The sequence below is a fragment of the Taudactylus pleione genome, unplaced genomic scaffold (genome assembly GCF_031769625.1).
Source record: "Taudactylus pleione unplaced genomic scaffold, aTauple2 ptg000333l, whole genome shotgun sequence".
NCBI lineage: Eukaryota > Metazoa > Chordata > Amphibia > Anura > Myobatrachidae > Taudactylus > Taudactylus pleione.
Genome location: NW_028284734.1, coordinates 2,407,787 through 2,432,265, shown reverse-complemented (window position 1 = coordinate 2,432,265; position 24,479 = coordinate 2,407,787). Strand labels below are relative to the sequence as shown.

General features: G+C 43.3%; 1 protein-coding gene across 1 annotated transcript in view; it reads left to right on the top strand.

The window, feature by feature from the left end:
• The first annotated feature begins 16,458 nt into the window (after positions 1-16,458).
• The window catches only part of ANKDD1B (ankyrin repeat and death domain containing 1B), an 89,763-nt gene continuing 81,742 nt past the window's right edge, over positions 16,459-24,479 (top strand). The window contains exon 1 of the mRNA XM_088443690.1: positions 16,459-16,760. Coding sequence (XP_088299816.1) covers positions 16,589-16,760 — 172 coding nt within the window. The 5' untranslated portion in view covers positions 16,459-16,588. The remainder of the gene's footprint in view (positions 16,761-24,479) is intronic.

Genomic DNA, 24,479 nt, shown 5'->3' with positions numbered 1-24,479 from the left:
GACATGTTTCCTTTAAATAATACATGTCTTAATAGGATGTTATCATTTTAAATAAAAAAAATTGCACAATACACATCTTTTTAGACTTTTTTATTTGCTTATTAAAGACTGAAGAAAGTGTTGGTGTAATAGCTTGGATACACATCCGTCCAAGGGGGAGATGTATCAAGCCTTGGAGAAAGATAGAGCGGAGAGAGATAAAGTACCAACCAGCCTGTAAAATGACAAAAGCTGATTGCTTGGTACTTTATCTCTCTCCATGGCTTGATACATCGAGCACTTGGTGTATTATTGTGAATACAAAATGAAGATGATTATCGGGACTATGCATCTGTATGACACTTATAATGGGGATCTATGAATGTAGACCAGCCACATCATTTAACCCTAAAACAAAGTACTATAAATGTGAGCGGTTTACTTACACGCACAGAGGAGACTGATATTTGTAGGCTGGACAAATCCCGCTCACCAGGGGATACATGGTAATTGGTAATCGTGTGCTACCTACACTGGTACTTATGTCTGTGGTTCCTAACGCTTGGGTATATTTGTCCAGGTTTGGCTGAGCCAATGTTCAGAAGAATGCAGCCTATCAGCTAGCTATCAATCAGTGACATCACAGAGGAGCTTCATCACCTATATACACCAGGCTTTCCAGCCTAGTGTATTGACTGACTACAGTCTCATAAATCCTCCACCAACACAATGGCTACTTCCACTGTGTGTGCTCATTAATGGCAATTTTCCAGCGCAGCTGGTGACATCAGTCTCTTTATAAATACATATATGCGTAAATGCTGAGTTGCACACCACAGTTCTGGCTACGGGAGTTCACTGAAAGGAACATAAATTTGTCAGTGTATGGGCAATGCAAGTTTGCCATGGAGTTTGGAATCAATGTGTTGGGTAATGAGAGATTATTTTTTTTTAAATATAGAGAGGCTATTAATAGCGTGTGTTGGCTTGAGCTATAAGGGACCGTCTCATTCAGCAGAAGCATTGTCAACTTATAGATATAAATTCTGTATTAGCTTACCACTCTCTTACTGTGATCAAGTAGAACTACAGAATCTTATATATAAAATTCATTGGTCTGTTTATTTGTTTGTCCGGTTATGCATTCGGACACCCCTGCAGCGATTGAGATGACACCAACGCGAGGTGGTCCAGTTGGATTCTGGCCAGGTTTTAGGGGGGTGAGGTCTCGGTCGGACCTCCCGTTGATGTACGCTGGGCAGAACTTTGACCCAGGGAGCCTGTACTGAGCTTTCCACCAGATGGATTTAGATGAAAAGTGGTAACATTGAATTACAGAAGACATACTAGAGGTTTGAGGTCCCGGTCGGACCTCCCATTGGCTTACGCTGGTCAGAACTTTGACCCGGGGACGCTGGGCAGAACTTTGACCCGGTGAGCTTGTTGTGGGCCTTCCACTGGATGGATTTGGATGAAAACTTCAGAGGGATGGCAATTGGTCTGGGATGCCTAATGGAGTGGTTGGGGTCCCAGTCGGACCTCACGGCAGAGGTCCTGTTCTGGGGCTTCCAGTGTATGAATTTGAACAACATCACATAATTTGGACGAAAACTTCTCAGAGTGGTAACATTGGAGCCCAGGAGACATACTAGGGGGTTAAGATCTTGGTTGAACCTTCCCTTGGTGTACTCTGGGCTGAACTTGGACCCGGGGAGCCTATTCTGGGCCTTCCACTGGATGGATTTGGATGAAATCACATAAGAAACCTTAATAACTTGAAGATTTAAACCCGGGCAACTTCAGCTATTACATGATAAAGTCACATCAACCATGCTAAAGTTAACTTTATATATTATTACATTTATATTATTGACATATTCACTAAGACTGCTTTATTTAAACATTCTTAAGACCGTAAAAACTTATGGCCTGATTCAGCATGGATCGCAGATGCGATTGCAATAGCGATTATGCACGCAGTATCACTGCGATCATATGCTAATCCACTGCGATCGCATCCGTAATACTTAGGAGGACTGCAAAATAATCAGTAACACTTGCAAAAGGTCAGACCTTACTCAGGAATTGCTAACCTTCCGGTACGCAGTGAGAGCTCAGGCTGCTTATGGCATCGCAGTGGCTAATTTATGCACGCCCCTGCAACAGCGGTCAAACGCACTGGCACGCCTGCATTTTGCCGTCCACTCCCCAAACGGTACTTCCTGACAATCACTCTGTGATGGGTCTGCATAGACACTGCGATCGTAGTTCCAATCGCAGTGGAGTGTTCGCGCACTGCAATGCATACACATGGGTAGTATGCAACAATCGGACGATTGTGTGAGTAATCGCATTTGCGATCCATTCTGAATCAGGCCCTTAGTTACATCTGGGTCCCCTCCATATGTTATTACTATGAAGATTTTGCATGTGCAAGTATTAACGCAACCTCTATTGTATTTATAACTAACCACATATTTGAGATTTTTAATATATATATAATATTTCATAAATGTGCAAGTGATGAATGAGACTTGGACTTAAATCCATTTTCAAATTACCTTACTGTAATGAGAGGTTTTTTTTTTATGAAAGGAAACAAATTTGTTTAGTAATGAAAATAAGTTGCTGGGATTGCTTCAGTAACAGAGCCCTAGTGTACTGTGCTTTCTACAGCAGTCACTAATGATCCTTTACTTTGCCTTTTAAGATTTTCTAATCGGAATTAATAACTCCATGTCCCAATTCAACCAAACAACACCCTGATCTGTTCAAGCCCGTCTCTTGCTAGCATGCCACTTACCCAGCAGGCCACAACGCTTGTCGCCACCAGCAATATGGTGGTTTTCCATTAAATGTGTTCTGTATGGAATCTTGATTTACTAATATGGTGCAAATGTGCAGCAGTCATAGCAACCAAACAGTTTTCTTCAGTCTAAATTGTCTTAACTGTTAATACCCATTACTCAATATTTCTACAGCGAACCACAAAATTCGGTGAGTCATGGTGTGGGATGGTATTTAAAAAAAGTTTGGCAGCATTAAGTTAGTAAAATCTGATTAACTTTGTTTGACCAGAGTTGTGGTGAAAAGCACGGATGTTCCTTAAACCTATATATCTTACACTTCCATGAGTTTGTTAGACAAAAGACATGTTCATTTTAACATTAGATTGGCAGTATGTTCATTGTGTAGGAGGATATGAACATAAACAGAAACTGCACAGACATAACACTGGTTTAGCTTTTTATTCAAGCTTTAGTCATATTTGAAATCAAAACAACCTATTCCTTCAGAATTCATATTGAGTATTTGTTTACTTCAGTTTTGTGGGCCTAATTCAGCAAGGATCGCAATTGCAAAGCTGCACGCAGGCTATAGATACAGTATATGATATATGCACGCAGGCAGCTTTGCAATTACGATCCTTGCAATAATGCAAATGCAGACCCTGAATATATATATATAATGGGAGGTGCTACCGGTGGTCGATGGTTGCGATGGTGGATGGTGCCGGGCGGCCAAACAGCTGAGTAAGCCTAAGCTTACTCAGGCTGGCCGGCTTGCGAGCCCAGAAGACTGCGTACGTCCACGCAGTCTCTGGGCTGGCCACTCCCAGAAAAAGGGGTGCAACCGCCCCGTTTCCGGGAACGCCGAACGGCCCCGCACCGCCCCTTAAATGCCTCTGCCTGTCAATTACCACGCTCTCCATTAGACCACCAGGGATATATAATACGGTACAGGGGCTGCTTAATACAAGCAGCAGCGGCCATATTCCCAGTGGGTTTTGCAAGAAGGGGGAAGCTTGCGCCTCTCTGTTCGCCCCTCCCCCAACCCCCGGGGATGCGCTTTTCCCTTGCTGCCAATAAGCTCCAGGTGCCGCCTCACTTCTCTCCTTTCCCTTCTAGACATTGGGCAGCCATTTTACTGCATGCCTGCCTCAGTGCTGGAGTGAGAAGTTTGGGCTCCGGTCTCCTTTATACCCTTCTCCCTGCAGCTGTGCTTAATTCTGCTCCTTCTTGCTATTTAGCTGGATTGTTGAGCTCTTTAGCCCACAACTCTGCATTAATAGGTCTGTGTGCATGTAAGTCACTGTACCCTTCATTGTGCCTGTGCTGCTGTTACTGGTCACTGGGGGAGCATTCCTTGCAGGGGTGAGTCTACACTACTAGTGTAGTGTGTGTGTATATATATATATATATATATATATATATATATGTGTGTGTGTGTGTATATATATATATATATATATATATATATAGAGGAAACAGTCAGGTTAGCCCCCCCCCCCCCCCCCCGGGGACTTAGGTTTAGGCGGCAGGGTAGGGGGGGTTAGGTTTAGGCACTTATAGGGAGGATTAGGGTTATACTTACCTTCCGACGTTTGGGATTTCCACCTGTGCCGGGCTGCCGCTGCTGGGATTTGAACCGCCGGCGGTAAATCATACTGATTCCATATATATATATATATATATAAACTGTTATAAGCCGGCACTCCCTGGCTGTGTAGGCAAACAACCGCGTCCAGTGCCTTCCACGTGGTGTATCTGTGACGATACCCGCATCAACTCCAAAAAGTAAGAGGTGGCACTCTGACGACTGTATAATGAATCCACACGGAGCCTGTATATAATCAACGTTTCAGAACTTTATGTTGTTCTTTCGTCAGGATACATAACATACAAATACTAACACACTTAAATACTGCACCAGATGTGACGTAGCCGGAACTCTGTGCACCGCACAGCTTCTTAGCTTGATTACAAACACACTATTAACCCATTACCAAACACAGCTGTGAGTAATCATTTACTGAGTCACTTGACAACAGTAACCCTTATAAACAACATGAGAATAAGAAATACTTACAACATACATTATTACAGAAAAACTGCTACATCAAAAAATGGATATTTTTTAAATACCCTTAGGCCGAAGCACAACCGACAATATGATATTGCACATTAATCATATAACTGTAAATAGGTGCACAAATTAGTAATGATATACATATATAAAGAAAAAACTACTAGACCCAAAAAAGCGATACTTAAAGAAAGGCATGCAACCCCAAAGTTTCATTAAGATCTATCGGTGACAGAGTGTTTAAGCGAAAGATCCATTGGGATTCCAACTGTAATAACCTCCGCGATCTATCACCGTCTCTCACCCAGGTCGGAACATGATCAATGATCCGATACCTTAGGGAAGACAAGCTATGATTGGCTTCTAAAAAATGCCTTGCTACTGGCTGATCACTCTGTTGTTTAATAAGTGCTGATCTAATTGCACTACGATGTAGTGCAGCCCGTTCCTTAAACATGCGTTCAGTTTTTCCAATGTAGTTTCTACTGCATGGACAGGTGATCATGTATATAACAAATCTTGAACTACAGGTGAGAGTTAATTTAATAGGTATCGGTTTACCTGTCAAAGGATGTCTGAAAGAACTGCCACTTGTCATGTAATTACATGTCGTACAGTTAGGACATTTATAACATCCCAACTTGCTGTTTTTAAGAAAACCAACTTGTGTTTTCCCAACATCCGTCACATCAGACTTCACAAGAAGATCCCTCAAATTTCTACCCCTCGTATAGCAGGGCATAACTCGTGTTTGCTTCAAACTAGATAGCATGGGGTCACTAGTAATGATGGGCCAATATTGATCAGTACGCTTCCTAACTACATCACTTGAATTGTTAAAATGATTAACCCATGGAATCACTTGTTTATTCTCCTTAGTCTTTCTGGGAATCAATGCTTGTGCATGTGTCAATTTTAAAACTTTATTTCTCTGTACAAGTAATGTCTCAAGAGGAAGTTTTACATCCAGACATCTGGATGTGCTATGGGGTCATCGGTTGCTCCGTCATTTGCAAATAGTTACATGTTTAGTGTGGAAAAAGAACTGTTCTATTTGGATCATAATATATCTCAATATCTTTTTTTATATTATCGTTATATAGACTATTTACTAATTTTGTGGTCTGGTCCAGAGCAGTTGCTGCAGGATGTATTTATCAAACACAATGCATTGGCCCACCCGATTAAGTTCACTTTTACCATTGACCATGTGTCAGTGAACTTTTTGGATGTGGTGATTACACTGCAAGAAGGTTTTTTAACAACCTCGTTATACACTAAAAGTACTGATCGGAATGCTATTCTTGACTACAGGAGTTGTCATCCTATTCGTTTGAAAATGGGATTACCATACTCCCAGTTTTTGCGGGTACGCAGAATTGTTAGTGACAATGAGGAGGTTAAAATTCAATTGGATAAAATGATTGATAAGTTTTATCAAAGAGGCTATCCTCTTGAGACATTACTTGTACAGAGAAATAAAGTTTTAAAATTGGCACGTGCACAAGCATTGATTCCCAGAAAGACTAAGGAGAATAAACAAGTGATTCCATGGGTTAATCATTTTAACAATTCAAGTGATGTAGTTAGGAAGCGTACTAATCAATATTGGCCCATCATTACTAGTGACCCCATGCTATCTAGTTTGAAGCAAACACGAGTTATGCCCTGCTATTCGAGGGGTAGAAATTTGAGGGATCTTCTTGTGAAGTCTGATGTGACGGATGTTGGGAAAACACAAGTTGGTTTTCTTAAAAACAGCAAGTTGGGATGTTATAAATGTCCTAACTGTACGACATGTAATTACATGACAAGTGGCAGTTCTTTCAGACATCCTTTGACAGGTAAACCGATACCTATTAAATTCTATCTCACCTGTAGTTCAAGATTTGTTATATACATGATCATCTGTCCTTGCAGTAGAAACTACATTGGAAAAACTGAACGCATGTTTAAGGAACGGGCTGCACTACATCGTAGTGCAATTAGATCAGCACTTATTAAACAACAGAGTGATCAGCAAGTAGCAAGGCATTTTTTAGAAGCCAATCATAGCTTGTCTTCCCTAAGGTATCGGATCATTGATCATGTTCCGACCTGGGTGAGAGACGGTGATAAATCGCGGAGGTTATTACAGTTGGAATCCCAATGGATCTTTCGCTTAAACACTCTGTCACCGATAGGTCTTAATGAAACTTTGGGGTTGCATGCCTTTCTTTAAATATCGCTTTTTTGGGTCTAGTAGTTTTTTCTTTATATATGTATATCATTACTAATTTGTGTACCTATTTACAGTTATATGATAAATGTGCAATATCATATTGTCGGTTGTGCTTCGGCCTAAGGGTATTTAAAAAATATCCATTTTTTGATGTAGCAGTTTTTCTGTAATAATGTATGTTGTAAGTATTTCTTATTCTCATGTTGTTTATAAGGGTTACTGTTGTCAAGTGACTCAGTAAATGATTACTCACAGCTGTGTTTGGTAATGGGTTAATAGTGTGTTTGTGCACCGCACAGCTTCTTAGCTTGTTTACAGAGTTCCGGCTACGTCACATCTGGTGCAGTATTTAAGTGTGTTAGTATTTGTATGTTATGTATCCTGACGAAAGAACAACATAAAGTTCTGAAACGTTGATTATATACAGGCTCCGTGTGGATTCATTATACAGTCGTCTGAGTGCCACCTCTTACTTTTTGGAGTGTATATATATATATATATATATATGTGTGTGTTTCTGTTATATAATACTGACACTGCTTAAGGACCCTTTTTTTGCTTCACATCTTCTTTATTTTAAAAAGGTGTGTGGTGGTACTTTCTGCAACTGTCCAGAAATAAAAATACAGAAGAGACAGCTGCCTCAGCACTGCGCAAATGCAAGAACTGTGTTCTTGTTATTTCTCCTCAGGATCCAACGCATAATGGCCTCTGTGTTAGTTGTTTTGGAGCTCTGCAACAGGTGCTTGCTCCCATGGATTCTATTCGAGAACCGACCTGAACGCCACGTCTGTTTCAGGTAATGTCGCAATTTGTAGACCGTATGTCACTCTCGGTACCACTTGTCCCTGTCGCAATGCTACAGCCACCCATGGCTGTGCCACTCTGGATGCAAACTTTTGCACAGTCAGTTCAGGGGTTGGCTCAGGTATCCACATCCTTTCAACAGATGCTGGATAGAGCTCCTAGGCGTAGGCCTGCCCCACACGAAAGTTCTACTCCAGTATCTGGAGTGTTGGTGCCAGAAGTCTCTTCTGGTGGCGAGGCTAGTGCTTCTATTGCATCCGATGTGGAGACGTCTTCTGTATCTGAGGAAGCAATGTCTCCAGAAGACGTAGAGGCTCTTATTAGAGCTGTTAAAGCTATCCTTCTGGTGGAGGACTCGGAGTAACCTTCCAGATCCAAGGCACCTGTCTTTAAAAGACAAAAGAAGACAGTGGCGGAATTTCCGTCATCACAACAGCTAGTAGACATCCTAGCGAATGCATTGACTCAGCCTAGCAGGCGCTTTCAAGTTTCCAAGCGTATTGCTCCCTTTTACTCTCTCCATGCAGCGGATAGGGTTAAGTGGGAGACGACTCCTACCTAGTAGTGGGAGATAATCTCTCCTACCTATTCCTAACATGGCATCTCTTAAAGATCTTACGGACAGGAAGCTGGAAAATTTCCTAAAAACAATTTGTTAACGCAGGTGCTTTAGCTCGTCCAGCCCTTGCATAAGGTTGGGTGGCTAAAGCTGTTGGCCGCTGGGCAGACGCTTTGGAGGAAGGTTTAACCTTGGGTGCACACCGAAGTGATTTAGTTTCTATGGTTACACATGCGAGAGAGGCCGCTGCTCATCTCTCCGAAGCAGCCATAGATTCGGGGGTTTTAACTTCTTACATTTCTGCTTCAGCGGTTGCTTCAAGAAGAGCACTCTGGCTTCGCACCTGGAAGGTGGACACGGAATTTAAGAAGGCCCTGGAAGCCCTCCCCTATTTGGTCCAGAATTGGACAAGATAATGACTACACTAGCAGCTTCTAGATCTGGTTTCTTGCCATCTGTTACCACCCTGAGATTCAGAACTTCTACATCTCGTTCCTTTCGTCCTCAAGGCAAGGCCAGAGGTCAGCCCCCAGTTTTCCGCAGCCCTTAGAAGCGGAAACTTGGTTTCCCCGAAACCATTTTTCCGCTTCTAAAAGCTCCAAACCCAGAGGTAAGCAACCATGGTCCACTAGACGTCCAGCTGCCAAGCTGGCGGACAAGCCTGCTGCATGATGGGGACCTCGGAGTGGGAGGCCGGCTTTTTCGTTTTTCGGCGGAATGGATGCAGGCCACAACAGATGTTTGGGTCAGAGGCATCGTGTCTCAGGACTACGCTCTCACCTTTTGTCAGTGTCCACCTTCCCGGTTCTTTTTCACTGGCCTGCCTACACAGCCAAAAAAAGCAGAAGCTCTTGAGGCATCGGTTCTCTCTCTCTCTTGGCCTTAGGGGTCGTCATTCCAGTTCCCCCATTCCAGAGAGTGGTAGGCTTTTACGCCAATCTATTTCTAGTTCAGAAGCTGGACGGCTCCATTTGACCCATCCTCAACTTGAAACATCTGAACAAGTTTTTTCGGATTCCCAGATTCTGCATGGAGTCCCTTCGGACCATCATTCTAGCATTGGAACCGGGGAACTTTATACAGGATGCATATTTGCATATCCCTATGTGAGCCAATTACCACCAATTTCTCAGAATCATACTACAGTCTAGAAAGCCTTCTTCGGCGCTTGTTTATCACATTATTTAGCGTACCTGCTTTGCCTGGTGTTCGACCAGAGGTTATAATCCCAGGTCTTTTCGTCTTTCCCGGATCCTTTCTTTTTCTACAGACAGGTCTGGTCTTGGGCCTACGGCTCTCGTCCTTGAATGTCCAGATGTCGGTCCTAATCCAAAGGCAGATTGCTCTGCTGCCAGAAGTGCATACATTTTTTCAAGGAGTACTCCACATTCAGCCACCGTTCGTGGCTCCTTGGGACCTTTCCTTGGTTCTTCAAGCTTTGCAGGCGGCTCCCTTTGAGTGAGCCATTACAGTCAGTGGATTTGCACTGGCTCACATGGCGAATGTCTGATTTGAGTGCTTTCTTGAAGCTCCCCATTTTTGATTATCCATCCTGACAGGGCTGTGCTACGGGCCCGCCTGGGATACCTTCCTAAAGTGGTATCCCATTTCCACATTAATCAGGAGATTGTTGTTTTGGCATTCCAGCCTATGGATTCTTCTCCACTGGAAGCTTTGCTGGATATGGTAAGAGCTCTCGGGATTTATGTCAGACGTACCAAGTAGATATGTAAGTCAGACGCTCTCTTTGTGCTGTGATGTCTTTAAGCAGAGCTGGCCAGCTTCTAAGCAAACCTTGGCCAGGTGGCTCCGATTCTCCATTTACAGAAATGTTTTAAGGATATCTATGCCTAATGAAAGTCACAACTTTAAATACAAGACATTGACTAATCAGCCTGTAAACATTTTTACCATCTATTCATATAGCACTAGCATATTCCATTTATGGGATGTAGTTATAATATCAACATGTGACATTCTGCAGGGTTAGGCACTTGGAGAAGGGTTAGGTTTAAGCTCTGGGTTGGGAGGTTAGAGTTACGCACTAGGAGTGGTGAGGAGTTAGGGTTAGAGGTTAGTCGCACTTACTGCCAGAAGCAAAACCGCATCGGTCGGAAGTCATCAGGACATCACCGCCAGACCCGGAAGACACATCTGCAGCCACCAGACCCACCATACCAGGCAAGTCACCAGTAGACAGCCAGGGACATTTTGCCAACATGGTCAATGTCAGCATTACGACCATGTTGACATTCTTATGTCAAGATTATGAATGTCGACAAAACACATCACACCCCTTGTTTACAATTGGGAAATAGTAATTAGACCAGACTGTATATTAACAGACAGACACTGGGAGGTAAGAGGGCCCTACTCGCAAGCTTACAGTCTAAGATTGGGGGGTTTAATACAGGATCGATACGATCGTTCGACGGTCATGATGTCGATAATCATTATGGGGACTTTGAAATGCCGACGCCGTCATTATGGTGATACAGTTGTAATGCTGCTAATAGCATTTTTAAGGGGACAGCATTTTTAGTGTCTTCATAGAGATTGATGACATCATGACCATCAACAATTTAACTCCATCCTGTTTATTACATGAGGATAAGAGCCACATATTGCATATTAATCTAGCCAGATTGCTGAGACAATCCTGATTCCTGCAGGTAAGTACCCTAACCCTCCTCCTAACCCACCTTTCCTGCAGCTTAACCCTAACACCCCCCCTCCCCACAGCCTAATCCCAAGCCCTCGACTTGCCGTCGGGGTTGGGATTCTGAACGCTGGCATCCCAATCACCGGATCCCGAATGTTTAATTGTAAATAAAGAGCACCTGTAAATTTTATGAAAACTGCAGAGGGGTTGAAAGTAGGTAGTACAATTTATGGAGGTTAAATGGACGGTTTAAATGTTTGCATGAAGCAGTCAGATTTCAGAAAATTTTTGAAGGATGTAAGAAAATATTGTGTGAGGAAGGTCATTCCAAAGAGTGATTGCAGCCCTACAAAAGTTCTGCAATCATGAATGGGAACATCTAATGAGTGTGGATGAGAATGTGAGCTTGGCCTCAAATCTCTTCAAACCTGTTCTACCTGCCCCTTTGACCTTTGCAAGTTATTCACTGTAACACTGCTGCAATCCCCAACTTTGCCCGGTTTCTCACCATTCTCTTGTTTGTCCGCAACTGCCTGAGGGCTGTGGCCTTTGAGATCATCATAGCTATGTCCACTTCTCTGCATGGGCCCCATCATACTACATATTCCATGTTTCGCAATGCACATTGATAGCAGCATAGCTAATCCACATCTGGGCTGGAGGTTACAGATGGGAGCTTGGAGCCTTATTTCAACCATGAAAGCAAATCTAGAAAAGTACCAGTGACATTTTTACTCTAACCGTTGCTTCTTTAACACTTTTAGGTGTCTGTTTATCAAATATCCTTGAATAGTTTTATTTATTTTTCACTGGAATAGAAAACATTTTGGGGGTTATTTATCAAAAAAAGAAATTTAGTCTGAGCTGCTGGGCGATGCTCCACTTCACCGTGATACTGGCTGGGAGCAGTAAACATAGACTTGCCACAATGCCAGGTCATAACATGCTCACTGTACATGGAGCCCTGGCTCAGGCAAACAGGTGCAGATTCCAGATTCTGTATGGATGTATATAATAAATATATAATACTAACTGAAGTTCCCAGCGTTGCCCGGGTTTAAGTTATTAAGTTTTATTATGTGATGTCAATCAAAACCATCAAGTAGAAGGCCAAGAACAGGCTCCCTGGGTCAAACTTTTCCCCGACGCACTCCACCACGAGGTCTGACCAGGACAACAACCACTCCATTAGGCATCCCAGACCAATTGCCACCACTCTGTGAAGTTTTCATCCAGGATGCACAACAAGTCCTGATCAAGTTTTCCACAACTCTTGTCTGTTTTCCAGTCTCAAGAATTGGTGTTGATGCAGCCCCCTCCACAAAGCCTCAACCACGGGCCGGTATATCAGATATGTAAAAAAAGAAAGAATGGAGGGCTGCATTGAGTGAGTATAATTTCAAACACACATTTACTGTAATTATGTTCACATTCATCAAGATAAAAGATAATCAGCCTCATGATCTTCCTCCAGACAGCCAGCATGATCTTATACCAGGAGCTGTCCGGGGGCACTATAGGAAGATCATCTTTTATGTCCCCTCTGTCATCAGGGAGAAAATATAATGTAAGATTTATTCTTATATTTCTTCCTGATGACGGAGTAATTCCGAAACATAGGAGTTACAGGAGGTCTGATTATATTTCTTTTAGAGTAAAATGAGTGTCACTTCTCTGCTGGACATATATTTTTATAAGTTGTGACGATACAGTGGAAATTAGCTTGGTAGAGTGTTAGTGGTGCAGTGTTAGGTGCTTAAAGAAGGGTCTACACATAGCTTTTCACGTTATATATAAATGAAAAGTGCTTACTGTCAGCATAAAAGGAAATCTAACAAATATCTAGCCCCCATTCAGGGCACTGACTCACTTCTTCACCCCTGACTAACCTTGGGCAGCAAGTCTGCGTCACAAAGTCTGCCTGATTCTCTGCAGATCTATTTCAGGCTCCAGCCTGGCTTTGCTTGGCTGCCACAGCTACTCGAAAACTCAGCTCAGTCTTGATGGCCTTCCCTATCACCTCCAGGTATAGACTCACTGGCTTTCCCAACCCCAGTTGGGCAGGATACACAGGCCACAGGCTGTCCTGGCTGAAGAGTCTTCCACACTGACTTCCCACTACAGCAACCATTAGGTGTGCTCAAACCTGGCTTTTCTTCCCTGTGTGGGTGGATCCCTCCAGCCCAACACTAAAACAGTTGCTCATCAGTGCCATCTTTGGTGATACTGTCAATATATATATTATATTATAATTTTAATATACATTAAATAAGGAAAAATAGCCATTGCATTCTAAAGCTGGGTACACACTATAAGATATATCACACAATGTATCGTTCCGACGTGGATCAGAATGATATATCATGTGGCTTGCATAGTGTGTATGCTGTGTTGTGCTGAACAGCAGATGGGATGATGCAGTGAACTACACTATGCTGCTAAATGCAGTATGGAGCAATATATGTCACAAAGGTGTACGGCACGCACGATGTAGCGTTCCATCGCATTGTGCTGTCGCTGGGTACACTCATATAGTGTGCACCCAGCTTAAGAGTAGGGACATCAACCTACATGGTCATGCACCATCTGGGCTCTCAATAGAAGGTGGCCTTGATGGTGCTCACTGATGGGCACTTGGTCACGCCTCACATGCAATCCCAGGCCCCCTATGTTCCTGCCTTTACCTTTCACTGCACTTCTGCCTGGGGGCTTGGCAAATAAACTGAAGTTTTTGACTTTTAGAACCATTAATCTCTGGCACTTCACTATCTATGGCAGATATGTTTGAATGAAATGATATTTGTCACCGTAAAGACATTAGTAAGATATCTACAAACTATCCAGTTGTGGAGACACATTTTCTTCTGAATGTCTATTACATTTTCATCAATCACTCGTTTTAAGCACTGTCGACTATTGAGTATCCTGCTCATTTCTTCTCAGAGGATTATTCATGAAGAAACCAGGTCTTGTAGTTCTACAAGGATGGGTGCCGAAACATAGGAAACATCAGAATCCTGACGCCTGCATCCCAACAGGGTTACAGTAACACTGCACAACAATGAAAATGTTTCCGATGTGAAAATAGTTACTTCTAATTGATTTCAGCATGCAAAGAATGAATACGACATTTAAAACTCTCAGTTAGCTCTGAGTTCCGAGATATAGCCCATTTATGACGATGTAGGGGTATTCCTAGTGAAGTGGGCAGAATGGAGAGAATCTTACCAGCAATCTGCGTTCTGCACAGAGGGGGCGGGGCCTAATGACCCAGTTAAATGAATCAGTTATTTGTTCCCTCCCCTATTCAAATATATGCGATTCATGGGATTACCCACACAAGATAACTGTGGTGCACTGCGTGACAAGCATAGTGAGCGATTCCACCAAGACATTTCAGCAATGGAACAAAGATATCAGGGTAGGTGATCACTACTGTTGGACGGTGACAAGAGATGCCCCAGAAGAGGAGTACAAGCGACAAGCAAAGAGAAAGCACCCCCATGAATAGGCCTCTATATTAGATAGTACTTTCGTATGCTGTATGTTTGTTTCGTATTGTGTTCTTATTTGTGAATGATTGAATTAAAACAACTGTTATTTATTTTCTATGAAGAAAATATCAGATTATTTTAAACTAGCTTTTCACTATGACTATATTACTAATGTACATACAGTATAGTGCAAGTAGTGTAGCTCAAAAAATAGAGCTAGTAAAAACATTCTGACATCATTTTAGTTTTCCTTGACCTCAAATTAGTAATGTATGACTATTTTTAGAAAGGAAACAAATTAAAAGTATTAATTTGTTGTACAGTGTAATCAGTATGCTAACCCTCCCACTCTCCCTAACCCTCCCTCCTTGGTTCCTAACCCTAATCTCCCCCCTCCTTAGTGCCTAAACCTAACCTCCCCCATTCTGCACACTAAAGCTACCCCCCCCCCAGTGCCTTATGCTGGGTACACACTGGCCGGTATATTGGCCGATCATATGATCGGCCAATATATCATGCCCCCGTCGGCCAGTGTGTACAGACGAAATGTCTGTGAACAACGTCTTTCATGGACATATTGTATTGGCTGTGCTGCACAGCCGATGAACATATATGTCTGCATATGTATCTGTCCATTGGCAAGTGTGTATGGGCGATCAGCTAATCACCCGTACACAGGGGCGCCAGGAGGGGGGGAGTCGTGAGCGTGTACTAATTTCCTGGGTCTGGCACTGCTCCCCATCCCTCTTGGGTCACTGCAGCCCAGCACACGCTGCTGTGGGCTGGGCTGCACTGGGAGACTGTCAGAGGCTGCTAAAGCAGCAGTCGGAGAGTCTCCTATGCCGAAGGGGGGGAGCGATCACGCTTATCGTGCCCCCCATTGGCTGGGCGCCGGGCTGAGGGGCATACAGCGACCCCCTCCCCAGCGCGCAGCGCCGCAAATGGTTTCTTTTTAAGGGGGTGTGGCTACGGGGTCCCGCAATTAGGCCACGCCCCATACCCGACCCCAGGCCGGCCCGACCTGCTGCAGCATGCAGATGATGGTCGTTCAGTGTGTATGAACGACCATCATCTGCAGATATATTGCTATAGTATGTACCTACCTTAAGACTAACCCTCCTCCTAGTGCCTAAACCTAACGCTCCCCATAACCCTGGTACTTGCCTTTGGCGGTCAGGATGCCGGTGTCGGGATTCCGGTGCCGGCATTCTGGCCGCTGGAATGCCCTCCGTCTGTATTTTTAACCGCATCCCATTCTACAATAGCTAAACAGGACACTATGCTAAAGCCTACATGAAAGCTACAATACTGTATGAGATTTCTAATAGAATCTATTAATTCAGGTTTCAAAGACAATAATATTTATAATTATATAGCTCTCTATTGCCCCATGCACACCAAAATGTAAAGTTATATAAAACATATGTAAATGTCAATCTTTGTGATATTTATATAGTGATTTACTCCCCAATTGGGTATATTTTCATTGTGTTGAAGAGATTTTGGTTCATGTTGCAGTCAGTAAATGGCATAATTTATATAAGCGACTATTTAAACTTGCTGAGTCCAAGGCAATCTTGTCATATATTTACTTTGTGTCTTTAGTTTAGTCTTGCCTTCGGTTAACCATGTATCTTATTGACAGTTTTACAAAGAGTTAAAACTAACTTTATATAGCATAAATACCTCCATGTACAGTATGTGTCAGTGTATGCTGGTTCCAGCTAAAGGGGACACCCATCACACACACAGACATACCTGTGCACTATTCAAAAAACTGGACAGGGAGGGGAGACCTGAAGAACAGGCCAGCCCAGCTCAGTCATCTCATGTGTACAAATACTGCAGGAGGTAGAGAACACAGACCTCGCTGACAGAGATTACTGAATGAAGGCTCCACAGCGTACAAAGGTGCCTGCAATAGGGAGTTACATTGAGGAGAATACGGGAAAGAGCTACCTCTACAAAAGAAGACAGACTATTTTCTGCAAATAACAAAGATGAGGGAAGAGGAGAGCTCCCAAAGGAGAGCAGATGGCAATGTGGTGCTGGCTGAATTGGGTAACAGTGCCCAGAAGGTGTTTGGAACAGTCACTGGATCAGTCACTGGGCTGGTGCAGACTGTTCGGCATAAAACCATCCCGCAAACCTCAGAGGAAAGTAACGAAACATGTAAGTTACAGACAGTGATTGCAGCATAATTGTGTACTGTCCTCAATTTACAGGAAACAATATTTACATTGAAGATTTGTATCTGAAAGACAAGGTCCCCCTTTATTAATATAGGGCCTAATTCAGATTGATGCAGAAACCTTATGGTTTGGGGTCTGCACATGTGCAGAGCGGATCCTGTGATCTCGCTCTCAGACCCCTCAAACCGCAGCATAATTCATGTTGTGGCGTTTGGGGGCAGAGCGGGGACTGCGTTCCTGGAAACGAGGGGGTCGCCCCCATTTCCTGGGTACCGAGGCTAGGGCCTGCATTGGTGGACGCAGATATTCCAGCCTCTCAAGCTGCAAGTCTGAGTAAACTGCAGCATGTGATCGAATGTGATGGTGGTCCAATGCAGCGTCTACATATACTGCACTCGGATTGCAATTGCTGTCAGAAGGCGTCTGCTTCCTAAAGTTGCATCCTGCAGCATTTATATATTTGCTGGTGGGTCCTGAACAGCCACTTCCGTCAACATCTGAAATGGGCCGTGGAATGACTTCCATAGTACAATTCACAGAATCTTTATTCTGGATGATGAATAAGTTAATATTAAAAATCAGTATGTACCCGTCATGTGATGCACTCATGCGCATCTGGTGCCCCTGCCTGGCCGCAATACGTGCCTGGTAATAGCATTCACATGTTAGAGACATTTCTGCTCTGAAATACCGATAAGACGGCCTCCTGCCGAAGGACAGTCTTACAGAATACCTGATGTGACATTATTTTGTGTAGTAACTAAAACCAGAGCACACAGTAAACATAATTAGTTAAAACTGAAATAGTCATATATAGTTATTTAATATTGAATAGATTTAGCTATTACTGCCATAAAATTCCATTCAAATTGTATGTTTTGTATATAAGTGTACAGCCACTGAGATATCTATACAGTAATGATGTGCTGTATGTATTTGTACTATAGGGGGCATTAATATATGGGTTATATTGTCTAAGTAATATTGCACTACCTCCGTTTACTTATACATCTTTACACCCCCTACCCAGCATTATGGGTGGACATTGGAAAACAATGGTTAGCAACCATCGATGTTCCCGCTCCGATGGAAATACTTTGTATTCGATGGTTGCCAACCGAATACAAATCGGTGCAGCTTTAAAATAGGCTCATAATAGATATAAATAGATCAGTCCCTGGGATGCCAGCCTTCCATTGCCAGCAGTGTGTTTAACCGTGACCTATTCCAAAAGGATTTCCAGCTCTCCAGAGGACGACTATAAAGCAGGGGTGTAGCCAGGACTTTGTCGGCCCTATTGCAACATTTTGAAGGGGCCCCTGTCCCAATGATTCTAGAGTGACTCCTATCCGCAGCAGCTGTTCATTCTTTGCCCCAAAATCATGCCCTAGTTAATGTTATGCCCCATAGTAGTACCCTAGTTTATTTTATGAACCATATAGTGCCTAAGTTCACATTATGTCACATTGTAGGGCTGCCGGGACACATTATGCCACACAGGACCCCAATTCACATTATGACATAGTGGGCCTGATTCAGAGACAGGCGGTAATGCATTCGCAGCTCCTCATATCTGTACGACAGCGTGTAACAGTGTAAACATCGGTACCATCGATGCACATCGGGCAGCCGTGTTGCTCATGCTTCAAGTCTGACTAGCTCCAAGCACTGCAGGAAACACTGCAGCTCTCCTGACATGCAGAGGGCTATCATGCTACGTATGAGATCACAATTGATAATATATGCACGCCCATGTAACAGCTTTTAAAATGGTCAGACACACCTGCCTTCTTCTTACCACTCCCCCATTACCACCCCCAAATGCTGAAATGCTGTCACTCACTTTGCGATTGGTTCCTCTATACGAACATAGTCGCATAACAATCACTTGACGTCCGTACATGCGCATTAGCAAACAATCACTCATTCTGTGTAAATATCAGCATTGCCTCCGTCTCTGAGTCAGGCCCAGTGTCCCCAGTTCATATTATGCCACGTTACAGTGCCCACTTTTCATACTATGCCACACTATGGTGCCTCCAGTTCATATTGTGCCACATTACAGAGCCCTCCAGTTTAAATGATGCCACATTATGGGGCCCCTAGTTTATATAATAACACACATTAGTGCCTCCACTTCATATTGTGAGACATTACTGTGCCCTCCAGTTCACATTATGTTACATTATTGTGCCCTCCATTTCATATTATGCCACACTACAGTGCCCCCTTACCATTATAACATCCAATATACACACCTTTCACTGTAAATGGAAAGTCACCTCATTCACGCTGGGCAATGGGTCAGACCCAATTGCTTAGCAAGCAAATCTGGAAATTGGTGTGCAATTATATAACCTGGGTCTTGAGCCCCTTAAACCTCTGAGCCCTATAGCAATGGCGCCTCCTGCACCCACTATGGCTACGCTGAATGAGTGAAAGCTATATTGGAGCAAGGCACTTTTCATTTAGTTATTTCCAATTTGTAACTGATGGCTGGTCAGTACGACTATTGTACAGGGGCATATTTATCAAAAGAAATTTGATGGATTTGCCACGAAAACATCCATTTTTGAGTGACAGAAGCAAATTTTAAGCATCCCCAGAAAGTGTTACGGGGGTGGCCCAAAGCAGATATCAGAGTTATCTTCTGGTGTCCACTGTTTTCAATTGCAAAAGCAACTCCCATAGGTTTCTGTGAGGCTGCTATATTGTGAGATTTACCAAACTGTGTTATGCAAAGCATGACAGAGCTTGGTCCCATTACCTAACGCCATATGGCTAGGGTCCACTCTTCCACAAATTTTACTGGAGAGGGATCCTTTGAATCCCCTCTCGCCAACCTTCATTGTTGCATGCTCAACCCAAAAGCAAAGCATGCTTGCCGACTTATAAATTCTCCTCCCCGGGACAAGCAGGTGGGTGGGGCCGGCCGTGTTGCGTCATTAAGCACAGTCCCCTCACGGGAATTTGCCACGAACGCTGGATATTTAAAATAGGGGCGGGGTGAAATTACACGATTCTCATAGAATCTTGTCATTAGGCCATGCCCCCAATGCATGGACCCACCGATCCCTGGTAATAGTCTCCTGATTCTGCCCACTTCACTAGGAAGTGGGCAGAATGTTGGATAAATGCCACCCTTCCACGGGTGCGGGGGTCTACCTGAAAAATCGTGAGCCTCCCGCAACTTCCGGGAGGGTAGGCAAGTATGAAGCAAAGTGATAGTGTAAGCCAGAGCCGTAACTAGCGTGCACATGATCTACCGACATTTATACACAATGGTTCATTTAAAACTTCACCTTTGACAATCTTTAGAACAGATAGATGTTCAGATCAGAACGAATAATCAGTAGCATGTATACTGGAGATCAGATGTTATCAAGATTGTTTCATCCCTCATAAAATCATAAAGACTATTGGACTATGAGAACAAGCTATCAGGGGTGTACCTAGTTTTAGCTATCATAAATTAAAAAGGATTTGGACCTTATACCAACTAGCGTTTTTTTTTGTCAAATACCTCTCAAATGTTTTTACAGCTTGTAAGAGATGGGAAGCAGTGGGGAAGCCAACGGACGGAATCCCGACCGTCGGCTTCCCGACTATCTAATCCCAAAGTCCCAACGCCCGTCATTTTACCTAGGCCGGGAGCCCGACACCCGGCTTACCAATCGAAGGTAAGCCGGGCGCGGACAGCCGTCCGGGGGGGAGGGTTAGGTTTAGGGTTCCCGGGGGGAACTTAGGGTTAGACACCTCCCCCCCTGGAGTTTAGGGTTAGGCTAGGGGAAGAGGGGGTTAGGGTTAGGCACCCCCGGGGGGAGGTTAGGCTTTGGCGGCGGGAAAGGAGGGGTTAGGTTTAGGAACTTAGAGGGGGGATTAAGGTTAGGCACATACGGCCAGCGACACAAAAAACTATTAGTTTTTCATACCCTTTCTTGTTTTACTTGCATTGCTTTCAACTACCATTTTTTGAATGGTGCTTGTTCCGTTTTCATGCGCTTAAATGCATTGGAAAGACGACAAACACCCATTGATCCAATACATATTATACATAACTAAACCGCATTTGATAAGCATTTTCACCAGCATTAAAAAAACATATAAGTTGCCACTGGGTGTAGTATGTAATGTGGCCTAAAGATTCTCGTTCTCCATTAAACTGCAAAATGCAAATATGGGGGAAAATGAAATAGCCTGTACGATGCAGGTATCGGGGAGTTCTCAGCCAGTCTGGCAGATGTTTTAAAGGGGGCAATTATTTAAAAGGCAAAACTAATTTCCTTTTGCCTTTTAAATGATTGCTACTTTGAAACATTAGTCAGACTTGCCAATGCCTGCATTGTGCAGGCTATTACATTTACCCCATGGTGTCTTTTCATTTATCCAGACAGTGTCGGACTGGTACATGAAGGGCCCAATGGGGGACTGCAGTGGTAGAGGCTCATGCTTAGGGGGTGTGGCCAGCCACCACAGTGACAAATCTTGGTGTAGTTTCCATAGAAACAAGCCAAGCACACATGTTCATCAATGGTCCTACTTCACCAGGAAGCCTAGAAGAAGGTATGGGGCCCCCAGGCAGTGAGGACCACCTGTACCTCTGTGGGCCAGTCCAACCCTGTATCAAGATAGTACCAGAAAGTAATTACAAATAAAAAAAATTATAATTTAATAAGTATGAGAAAAACAGGGGCAGTGTTCATTTTTAAATATAATTTAGTACAATTTAGGTATGCTCCAAATTCTAGAAAAAAAAATCTGGTACTGTACAAGCTACTTCCCAAATTTATAGCACTCATTCCATTACTATTCCTTTTAATTCCGTCTGATGTAAATTGCACAAGATGTTCTTCATGACGTGTGGAATTTGTGCATAAAAAAAGCAACAGAATATGAATAACAGACATTCAGCCAATCAGACAGCTCGTCATTTCTGTTTCTCAGTACTGATAACTGTGGCATTGAATTGTACATAATTTCTTCTCTTCTACTGTACAAAAATGATGTATATAAGCTCTGGAATACATAAATGATTAACATATTTTACCCATAATAACACACTAGAAAGTGTTTGTTATGGAGAGACCATAAGTAAGCAGCTTATAGACAACAAGCTGCACTGCCGGCAACATGAAATGTTACAATCTTGTTTATCCGGTTTGGCCAGAGTTTAACCATAGTTGCTGGATTGTTACTGCCACTAAGTGCAGGGTGAGCGTTACTTGCAGTACACCCAAAGACACACAACTGGTTTGATTACTTTTGTTTTTTTAAATGTAAAACCGTAAATTGTAGCCTTGTGTCTTAAACCCAGGGGATAAATTTGCTAAGCCGCCATTCTTGGCATGTCTAAGCAGGAAATTTAAAAAATGGCAATATGACTCAAAGTGAAACATGGCATGTTATAGTGTCGCCTTTTTACATTTTCTGTTTAATCATGCAGAGAATTGGCATCTTTTGCAAGTCACCCCTTAGTATAATTTACCCCCAAAACTGTGTAGCAAGGATCAGAACAACTGAACTAATTTATCCTTAGCTCAATCGGCCAACTAATTGTCATCAGCTCTGTGTTAACAGCCTTGTAACACTGGCCATACACGGCACGATCGGTGCAGACATCATGGCGGATGGATTAGGGGAGGAGCGACGGATTGATAATCTGATCGCCCCATATACTGCATGATGTATGGAAGCTATCTCCTTTCAGAGCATGAAGTCGGTTGAATGACGTTCATATGGATCAGACAGGTTTGGTAACCAAACCAAATAATCCATGTTACACAGGGCCATGGCCCCATTACCAGGTCGGCCAGTGTACCCTTTGGTCCCCACAGTACTTCCTCACAGTTCCAAGCACTCACGTGTACATAGCTAGCGTACTCTCCAGGCGTTTCCCACGGCTCCCGTCCTTGGGTGCCGCAATCTTGGAATGATGCTACCCAGACTTCTAACCAATCACAGTACAACAGGTCCTGGTCATGTGTGTTGAAGGAGTGCGCTCCTGCTTTGTCTATCTCCAGCACCTGACAGGTAGGTCTGACCGACCATCACTAAGACCTGCCAGAGCTCAGACACACCCAACCTCTGATAAGAGTTACTGTCCGTCCACGCACATCTTTACTCCCTGGTGTTTTTTTGAGGACAGATCCAGGAGACTATGACAGTGCAGAGCCACATAGCTGGACCGCAAGTATTCTATACCACCACTGTTATTATAATACAGGGCATCACCTCTACCATCCGTGTTGGTGTATTAGTTGCTAACCACCCCTGGTGCACAGCAAGGCCCAGCAACATCCAGGCTGCCTATATGTGTGTGTGTGTGTATATATATATATATATATATATATATATATATTTATTTATAAAATCAGCATAACATTGTTATACCTGTGATATCCAAGTGTTATTTGCCACATACTCTACCTGATCCAAAAAAATCTAAGAACTGGTTAAGCTGTACCACGTGTGGACTAACCACCACCAGCACCAACAACTGCATTATAAACATTACACCACATGAATCTTGGCCAAGTACATTATTCCCTGGTTTAACTATTGTGTGTAGGACTACTGCTCACAGCACAATCCTCTTTCACATTGTAGTGGCAGTCTACTCTGCTATCAGGTCATACCCAGCCTGCTGTCACCATGCTACTCTGCTAATAATGTGATTGGAGGAGCCAATCACTAGTCAAGATGCTAAATTTAATGCAAGAAGTCCTGGCAGTACATTGCCAGTACAGCAGTTCTCACTGAGGCTAGTACCTTGCCTTCAGGTTCCTACTTTGCATTCTGCACTTCAGACTCTGCATCAGTGTTCCTACTCTGAAGATCCTGCTTACCTGCATTAGTGTACTTACACTGGAGATCCTGCTTACCTGCATCAGTGTTCCTACTCTGAAGATCCTGCTTACCTGCATTAGTGTTCTTACACTGGAGATCCTGCTTACCTGCATCAGTGTTCCTACTCTGAAGATCCTTCTTACCTGCATTAGTGTTCTTACACTGGAGATCCTGCTTACCTGCATCAGTGTTCCTACTCTGAAGATCCTGCTTACCTGCATTAGTGTTCTTACACTGGAGATCCTGCTTACCTGCATCAGTGTTCCTACTCTGAAGATCCTGCTTACCTGCATCAGTGTTCTTACACTGAAGATCCTGCTTACCTGCATCAGTGTTCTTACACTGGAGATTCTGCTTACCTGCATCAGTGTTCTTACACTGGAGATCCTGCTTACCTGCATCATGTTCCCACACTGAAGATCCTGCTTACCTGCATCAGTGTTCCTACATTGAATATAGTGCTAACCTGCATCAGTGTTCCTACGCTGAATATCCTGCAAACCTGCATCAGTGTTCTTATGCTGAAAATCCAGACAGCCTGCGCCTGTGTTCCTACACTGAATATCTTGAATACCAGTATCTGTCTTCATTGGGCTCAAAGCCATATAATTGGTAAGAATACAACAAAAACAACACTACAATGGAGACCATGTATATGTGTAAGAAGACAACAAGAAAAACATAGGGAAATTCTTTATACTTCTCCCAGATCATACATGGTCCAAAGCGGGCAGGAGAGAATGATCAGGAACCAAACACACCTTCTATCTATTATTATAATTTTTATCTTTAATTTATATGCATCACCAAATGTCTGTAGTGCTATCAGGGAAGAATGACAGTGAAGCATAAC